Here is a 9814-nt window from a genome sequence, read left to right on the forward strand (position 1 = left end):
CACACACACACACACACACACACACACACACACACACACGAATCCAGGGGAGGTGGGGCACTGGAAGATATGGTGGAGAGGTAGAGGAGTGGCTGGGGTTGCAGGAAAGAGGACCCTCTCTAGGCAGGGCAGGCTCCTCAGGGGTTTAAGTGCTGAAGTAAACGATGAGGAGGAGGATGGCGCAAATCACTCCTAAAATGATCATCATCTTGAGGATTTTCCACCAGTATTTGCGCTTGAGTTTAGCTGCACTTGTTTCAAACTGGGAGGCCCCTGCCTGGAGTGTATCTGCACGGTCATACAGTTCCTATAGCTTTTAGTTCCGCCCCAGGACTTTGTTCAAGTTCACCCTCACTATGACCTAGTCCACCTGGGCCGGAGTCTGCTGCAGTCTCCTATTACTGGAGAGATTTGGAGGGGGCGCTGGGGGTTCTCCCGCTCCAGCTGGGGCGGCAGGGGAGGCGGTGGCAATGGTAGCATGACATGGCGAGGCAGCAGGCGGAGGACTTGGCAGCGGTAGTGATGTCGGCGGCGGCCACTAATGAGATTTTAATATTCCAGATGCTACTTACAAAAGTAGGCTGTAAAACATTGACCTTGTGGGCTTTGTTATATCAATTGACCATGGTGTCACGTGAGACTATGGTCCTGAGACCCCAGGCTCAGCTACTTATTGATAATATCTAAGAAGTTTTCATCATTTTACCCGCTGCATATTCCACCACATTGATAGCTGTGTTAGCAGGAAAGGTAAATACTCATGTATTGTACTGAATTTTAGAATAATGTTCTGTGTTTTCATATGCTTATCTAAATCAAGATTGTTGGACATGGTGAATGTGTTGTTCCATTTTTGGATCCTAGTCTTTAGAGGTTTTCCTGCTGTTTGTGTGGCTTTAATTATTTGTTGTTGTTGTTATGAAGGGCCATCAAATTGGTTCTGACTCATTGCAACCCTATATAGAGTTTCCAAGGAGTGGTTAGTGAGTTTGCACTACTGACCTTGTGGTTCAAACTGACCTTGTGCTTATCCTGTGGAGCCACACCACAACTTACTGTCTACATTTTTTAAGAAAATAATTAAAAGTGCTTATAAGAGTACATAAGATAATGGGAAAGTAGCACAGTTTTGAAGTAGGAGGGGGAAAAAAAGGAATAACAATAACAGGGGCCCAGCATACCTGGGAATAAGATTAAAACTCATGCCAGAATAACCAACTCCTGATGGTATAAATTGGCCTCACAATTTGTTATAAACTACTTTGTTATTGTTAAGTGCCATTGAGTCGGTTCCAACACAGAGTGACCCTGTGTAGGGTTTCCAAGGAATGGCTAGTGAGCTTGAACTGTCGACCTTGCAGTGCAAGGCAACATTGCAGTCCTATTAACCCATAGCACCACACCAGGACTCCTGTAAGCTACTTGTCTACATAAAACATTACATCATTCTTTTTATTTCATTTTCAATGTTCACAAAATTTTTTTTTAAAAAATCAGTTTTGCTGGAGATAAGGTTTTTATCTTTAAGGGTACCCAAATGTATACTTTTATGATTGAAATCCAGAGACCTTGGTAGTTATTTTATGGATGCAGCAGTTGGAGAGAGTGTTTAAAAGTCATGTAATTAAGATAATATATAACTATATTATGATATATGTAGTAGGTTCAAAGTTAACATATAGAATAAAGCATGCTTTTCATATATGCTTATATGTAAATATATTTATACATGCAATTGGCTTTTTAACATATACTATTTCTGTTAATATGCAATTTAACTTTTACTTACTAAGAGCCGGTTTGTGTTAGGCTTTGTGCTAGCTCTCTTCTTTCCCGTCTCTCCTACACACATGCTATTATTAGGGATAGATACAAGCATAATAAATATTCAGATTTTTAAATAAATAGATCGTGATGTCTCTTTGAAGAGCCCTTTGCTAGTATATATTATTTTTATCTCCTGTTAAAAATATCCTGTGCATTAGTCTTAGAAGTATGCAACTGATTAGAAATGACCATTTTGCACCTTCAGTGTGGATTGAAAGCACCAGCTGCTTGGTATCAGGTGGGAGTCATAATGTCCACACAGCCATCTAGCTCCTCATTGCTAAGGGAACATGCCCAGCAACCATCAGTGTTTAGTACTGGGGGCGGCCAAATGCCATGTCAGTAAAACAAAACAGAGATAACCTAGGAAGTGTGTTGTCATCGCCTTCTGATGTATGATTTTTTTTCAATTGGGGAGAAACTTTAAATTATTCAAAAATTAATTTATTTAATTAAAAATATTTCTTAGGAAATTTCCCCCTAAATTAATTTCAGAATATGCTCACCACTCTATGTGTCTGGTTCCTAGAAGTCAAATTTCTTAGTTGTTTCAGAATAAATTTAACTAAGAGTGTATATTCTAGGCATGTAAGAAGAAATTGTTTACCCCCAGCTTAATCTGTTAGTTCTGACATTATTATGTCTGTCCTTTATTGTCTAAGCACACAGGATATTTAAACAGAAAGGCGGGTCTTCTACCTGAGCTTTGCCATCATTGTGTTTCAATTAATAATCTAGAGAAAAGGAACTTCACTTCTCAATGGTATACTCAGATTACCCTCAAACACAGCATTTATTCAGAAATTACATGCTCCATGAAAAAATAAACAGAATTTATTCCTTGTGCTTTTGTTGCTTTTAGGTTGATTCCAACTCATAATGACACTGTATAAGGGTTTCTGAGGCTGTGTTATTCCTTGTTGTTGTTGTTAGGTGCTGTTGAGTTGGTTCTGACCCATAGAGACCCTGCATAGGGTTTCAAAGGAGCAACTGGTGAGTTTAAACTGCCGATCTCACGGTTCCAATCAAACTTACAGTCTAGCACATTAACTCACAGCACCACACCAGGACTCCATTATTCCTTGGTCTTCAAGGTTGGCCTTCAAACTTACCAGCAACTCCTTAGAAACGCTATACAGGGTTGTTATGAGATGGAATCTACTTGATGGCATTGAACAATACAACAATGCCTAGTAAGTATAAGACAATGAGAACATCTCACATAAATGTAACATTTGATCCATTTCCCAAGAGAAAAATTACAAATTAGATCTTGAAAAAGTTTCGTGAAATCTGACTTCTATTTTTTAAAAAAGCAGCTCCTAAACCAAACCAAACCAAACCAAACCCCATTGGTGCTGCGTAGTCTGGTTCACAGTGACCCAAAAGGACAGAGTACAGCTGCCCAATAGGGTTTCCAAGGCTGTAAATCTCTATAGAAGCAGACTGTTACATCTTTCTCCCTCCAAGTGGCAGGAGAGTTCAAACTGTCAACCCTTCAGTCAGCAGGGAAGTGCTTAACTATTTGCACCACCAGGCTTCTTCCAATTGCTACAAACAATAGCACTTAGCACCCAGTCTAATGCTATTGGAATGGGTTGGTTGTTTTTTAAATTTTTTTTGTAATCTGGGCAAGGATAGATACGTATATGTTAATTATCATTAAAACTTTCAAAATAAAGGTTTTTTTTTTGTAGTAGGCTGAAAAAATAACATAAGAACTAAATACTAATCTATTATAATTGTAGAAGATGGTAATGTCATATTTGGTATTTTCTGTCTTTGAAAGAAATTTCTGACATTTATTTTTTTAATCACCTGGTTCAAAAATCTTAAAGTAAAAGAAGAAGTAAAATGCTCCTTTTCATTTGTAAAGATCTCCCACCCCCATCATTGTAGTTGATGTTGTGTGATGTCAAGACAATTCCTACTCATAGTTACCCTATAGGACAGGGTCCAACTGCCTCACTGGGTTTCATGGGCTAGAATCTCTTTGAGTTCTACTCTGGCCTTATGGCATTATGAGTCAGAATCTATTTGATAGCAATGGAAATCTTTATGGGAGCAGAACTCCAAGTCTTTTCTCTAGCAGAGTGAGTGGTGGGTTTGAACTCCCACTTTTAAATTAACAAATTAACTATTGTGCCCCCAGGGCTCCTTCTGCCCTGACTACCATCCCCATAACCATAAGAATACGTAAGTTTTTTGGTACCCTTGGAGTTTTGTAATGCACATTCGAACAAATACAAAGTATGTTTTTCCCTCTTCTTTGCATAAAAGATAGCATAGTACAAGTCTGCACAGTTCTGAGTTTCTGAGTGTTGTCCTTTTCGCTTACTATACTGATGAGTAAAGAGCATGTTCTTTTTTTGAACACAATGGAATATATTTTATGTAATGAGTAAATTTAATTTACTTAACAGTCCTCGATATGATAGACATCTCAGTTGTTTTCTATCTTTTGCTATTGCAAACAACACTGCCAAAAGAAACTGGAATATATATTGTTATTGTTATCGTATATAGGATTGTTGTTGTTATTGTTAACTGCTGTCAAGTGGGTTCCTACTCTTAGCGATACTGTATAGGGTTTCTGAGGAGCAGCTGTTGAGCTTGAACCACTGACCTTGCAGTTCAAACAGACCTTGCAGCACATTAACCCACAATGCCACACCAGGATGCCATGTAGGATGGATTCCCAAAAATGAAACTCCTGAGTTAAAAGGCACACACTTCTAACTTTGAAAAATGAATTGCCCTCCACAGTTATACAAATTACTCTTCTTCCATCAATATTTGAGTTCCTTTTCTCCAGTCATGCTTCCAGAATGTTTCCTCCTAAGTGAAAAATGGTAAATCAATGTACTTTGTCATTTCTTACTAAGAAGTTAGACAATTCTTTCATATATTTAAAAGCCATTATTTCTTTTTATGAATTCTGTGTACTGGTATTGTATTTTGTTTGTCCCTTTAAATCAATGTCTAAGAACTCGTCACAATGTCTAAGAGTAATATTTACTCTTTACCTATTTGTTATTTTCTCCCTAGTTTTTTTTTTGTAGTTTGATTTTGTTTATGTCTCTCCCGGCCCCCCAAGGAGAATGTTATTTTTTTTCTGTAGCTAAATTGAGTTAATTTTTTAACAACTGTTTTCTAGATTTGGAGTAAGAAGCCCTTCCTTGTGGCACAGTGATGAAGCATTAGGCTGCAACTCACCAGCTGCTCTTAGGGAAAAAGCTATGTCAGTCTGCTTCCTTAAAAATTCGTCTTGGAAATCCTATGGGACAATTTGACTCTGGCCTGTAGGGTCACTTGAGTAGCAATCAACTCCATTGACAATGTAGGTTTTTTGTTTTGTTAGATTTGGAGTAGGGGTCCTGGTGATTAAGTGGTTAAACACTCAGCTGGACACTGAAAAGTGGGCCATTAGAACTCACCAACCACTATGCGGAATAGAGACCTGGGAATCTGCTTCCATCATATTACAATCTTAGAAACCCTATGGGAGTGTTCTTCCCTGTATGGTAGGGTCACTAGACATTGAAACAGACTCTATGGCAATGGGCTTTTAGATTTGAATTCTTAGAAAGATCTGAAGTAATAAAGGCAAGTCTCATGTTTTCTTTTAGAAAGATATGGTTTATTTTCTCTTTTCACATGTAGATTGATTCATCTATAATTTTTCCAAATTGAAGGTGTGAAGAATATAAGGATATTATGAGAGCAGAAGGCAATGAAAGTAGGAGTGTTTGTGTCAGGTCAGGCGGCTTCCCAGCAGAAGTGGCAATTGAAACTTGAAGAACAAGTGTTGTAAAGGACAAGAATGCAGGGACAGAATTCCAGGAAACAGAATAATACAAGCCAAGTTTCCAAGACATGAAATGGTCTGGAAAGTAAGGGAAGGAGTTAGAGTTTAAAAAATATTGTGACAGGGCAGAATGTGCGTGGAAGAGGTGGATGGGAACCAAGTCACTACGAGCCTTGCATGCTACCCTGAGGAGACTGAAATTTATCTTGGTTTTAAACCAGAAATAACATAGTCAGATCAGTAATAACAGATAGTGTTTACTGAGCGCTTATATTTCATGGGCTTGGATTTACAGCTTAAAAACCCTACAGAAAGTTGCTATGACTCGACAACACTTAACAATACTATTAAGTGCAGTCCATGATGTATTCTATACTCTATCCCTATAAAATTCATCATGTTTAGTAGGTTGTTGCTGTTGTAAGTGTCATGTTGTTGGTTTTGACTCATAGCAACCCAGTATAGAGTTTCTGAGGCGTTAAGTATTTTTCCAGGAGCAGAAATCCTCATTCCTCTCCTGTGGAGTGGCCGGTGGACTTGAACTGTGGTTAGAAGTCCAGTGCTTATCTTATGGAACCACTGCACTCCCCATGTTTAGTAGGAAGCCTATGAAAATAAGGAAACCCTCAGTGAATGGGTTAACCCAGTAGCCACAACAATAGACTTAAACATATGAAAGATCAGCAAGATTTCACAGGATCAGGAAATGCTTTGTTCTGTTAATATATAGGTTGCTATGAGTCAGAGCTGAGTAGCCTGTTATTAACAACACATTAAGTAGCATCTTTCAAGGACTACAAGAAGGCCCCTTCCATTCACATCTTTCAATAACATGGCACACTGTAAGAAATTCTCCCATTTTATATTAACACAGACCTCTGGTGTGGTGCTGTAGGATAAGCAAAGGACTACTAACCAAAAGGTCAGCTGCTCCTTGGAAACTCTATACAGGGTTGCTGAGTTGGAACTGACTTGACGGGCACTTAACAAGGATTAACACAGGAGCCTCTGTGTTAAACATTTGACTACTTCCTGGAAGGTTGGTGGTTCAAATCTTCCTAGAATTGACTTGGAGGACAGGCCAGATGATCTGTTCCAAAAAGGCCACAGCATTGAAAACTCTGTGGTACAAGTTTACTTCACACAAGGGGTCACCAGGAGTCAAAATCTACTTGATGGCAACTAACAACAGAATTAACACCCTCACTTGAAAATTCAAACATCTTTCAGAAGATCAAAGTTGCTGGTATAGGGATTCCCAAAGGGCCATCCTGTTCTCAGAACTGCCCTCAGATATATTCCTGACAGTTACATCAGGCTTTCAGAGACTTCCTCCTAATACCCATAAATGTGATGCCTCCCAATAACCTAGATCTGAAACATTCAGTCCAACTTTTATTTCCGTCACTATCAAATAAAACTAACTGGAAGGAAATTAATTCCAAAGTTCAGAAGGGTTTGGAAAGAAGAAGGAATGGGATAAGAAAGCACACAGAGGAAGTAAGATGTTACTACATTGAAGAGATTGCAATCAGTGAAATGAAACCAAATGTATATGAATTGTTGAATGTAAAACGGACGACGTGTTCTGTATGTAAACCTTCATCTAACTCACAAATGTTAAGTTCCGTAGAGTTGATTCTGATCCATAGTGACCCTGTATAGGATTTCCAAGGAGCAGCTGGTGAGTTTGAACCACCAACCTTGCAGTTCAAACGACTTTGCAGTCTGATGCATTAGCCCACAGCGCCACACCAGGACCTTCTTAAGATGACCATATTTTTAGACCACCACAAAAAAATCATACTGCAAATCCTGACAATGCATGTGTGTACTCTTTGGAGGGGTGCATATAGATGATACTAAAATTTAGGCAAATTTATGATGTGTGGGAAGAAGATTTTACAAGTAGGCAAATTGACATCTTACAGAAATTATTTAAAAAGACATCTCAGAAACAGAAGCACGCTACAACAGGTAATTTTATTTCTCAAGGGCTCATATTGCAAACGTTAAGCCAAGCATGTGCTGTAATCATGTGGGCCCAAATTCACATACTTAGGAAAGGAAAAGCAGACTGTTATCCATATACTTGGATAATCACTAAAGGCTCATGTTAATCACATTGTGGTTTTAAATTTCTACAGCATAGAACTCAAACGTCACAGGTCTTTTAGATCCTTCTGGATGTCCCACAGAGTATCTGCGCTCTTCTTGAGTTGAGCAACCTCATTATCCTTCAGCTTCTGGTTGATAACACTGGTTAACCCTCGAGCATTCAGAATGCACGGAAGGCTCAGGAAAACTTCATTCTCAATGCCATACATCCCCTGCCAGAAACAGAAATAGTCTTTTAGATCAGGATATGAAACCATGAGTAGGAACGGTCCTATGTTTGAACAGAAAGAATGGGAGAAACGCTGGTAAGCACAAATGCACTCTTTAAACTAATTTTCATCACTCATATTTTATTCCAATACTTACATTTTGAATTAAATACATAGAATATGCAACTTTATACTATATGGTGAAGCTAGATACTTATAAGAAAATAGATTATTAAAACAAGATTGTTGTAACACTTAAAAGTTGTTTAAAAAAAAGAGCACAATTTCTAAAACTATCAGTTTTTATGCAGTAATTTAGTCACAAGATCTATTTAACTAAAACGTGATCAAGTTATTTAATTATATTAAGAGTTAGTGTAATATAATCTTTTGAACATTTAGTTACAAACATTTTACACACCAACAAAAGTAGAAAGAGTAAACACATTCCTATATGTGAGTATATATTCCAAGACACATCATTTATCCAATTTTTGTCACATTTACTTTTTAAAATTTTTGTTATTGTTTAAAGCAAGCACCTGGCAGGCCATCTTACTCTGAAATACATCTATATGCATCAATTTTACATTTGTGTATACAATTTCTTGTTTCTTTTAATCTATTACATTCCCTTCTTACTTTTATCCTCTGGCACTGACTAGTGAAAAATGAATCCATTATCTTACTAAACAAAGTTTTAATACAATTTTAGTTTTGTTTGAAGAATAAATGATCAATTTCTATCTAACTAGTCATTTTTATTGTGTTTATCTCATGGCTTTTGAACTGAACTTAATTTTCTACAGCATCAGGTGCAACATCAAAGGCTATCTATTCTTAATATACACATTTGAAAACAAACCCTATGACTCTCACTTAAGAGGTTCTATATTTTGAGGAGTCCTGGTATGGCACTGTGGGCTAATGTGTCAGACTGCAAAGTTGTTTGAGCTGCAACGTTGGTGGTTCAAGCTCACTGGGTGCTCCTTGCAAACCCTATACAGGGTTGCTATGGGTTGGAATCAACTCGACAGCACTTAACAACAACATAGTTTGAGAATGTGCTTAGTAAAAGTCAGCATAAACATGCATATTTAATCCATCACATTCTATAAAGAGGAATTGTAAAATTATATAGACTGCTGCTACAACTTTTATACTTTTATCCTGGACTTCTGTTGGAAAAGAGGGAACGTTTGTGTAGAACACTGAGGTAGACATTCGAAAGAACTGAGGATTGGGTTTTATAAACATTAGTTTTAAGAACAAACAAGATGGTGGATTGGGTGGAAGTGCAGTAAAGGAGCTCCGCCAACAGCAACACAGAATACCCGACCAAGCAGGCTCAGGAGAGGGTCCCAGAACTCTGAAACACATATAAAGGAATATTTAGAAGGTTGGAAGGCTCACAGCTGGGGGAATTTGTGGCAGAAGCAAGAAATCTATTGATTTTTAGTCCGGGACTCTCAGCTGCTCCAAGAGCCACCATCTTGGGTGAGACCACATGGGGGAAAGATCGGAGCGGCCACGGACGCCTGGCAGAACCACTGAAATAAAGGTGTGGACATTCTTTTCTTTTGGTATCTGTTCATTGGCCCCTTGTTTTCTGTGCACCTCCATTCTAATGACTATAGGGGTGCCTGAGCTGTGGGCACCCCAGCCCCACCCCTGGAGGGTTCTACTACGAATGCGCACAGTTCTCCTCAAAATTTAAAGAGACAGTTTCCAATTAAAACCAAACAGCCACAGCCGGTCCTGAACTGTTTCCAACTAGAAAAAAGACCTGAACAGGGATTGTGGAGTGGGACAAGCAGACAAAAGAGGAAATAGGCCAAAAATTAAATCCTAA

General features: G+C 38.4%; 1 protein-coding gene and 1 pseudogene across 1 annotated transcript in view; both read right to left on the minus strand.

Annotated features, from left to right (window-relative positions):
• Window positions 1–145: 145 nt before the first annotated feature.
• LOC102814339 lies at window positions 146–832 on the minus strand (annotated as a pseudogene).
• A 6767-nt stretch (window positions 833–7599) lies between these two features.
• The window catches only part of LDHB (lactate dehydrogenase B), a 27822-nt gene continuing 25607 nt past the window's right edge, over window positions 7600–9814 (minus strand). Inside the window, exon 7 of the mRNA XM_006866934.1 lies at window positions 7600–7965. Coding sequence (XP_006866996.1) covers window positions 7798–7965 — 168 coding nt within the window. The 3' untranslated portion in view covers window positions 7600–7797. The remainder of the gene's footprint in view (window positions 7966–9814) is intronic.

Source organism: Chrysochloris asiatica, unplaced genomic scaffold, assembly GCF_000296735.1.
Source record: "Chrysochloris asiatica unplaced genomic scaffold, ChrAsi1.0 scaffold00098, whole genome shotgun sequence".
Lineage (NCBI taxonomy): Eukaryota > Metazoa > Chordata > Mammalia > Afrosoricida > Chrysochloridae > Chrysochloris > Chrysochloris asiatica.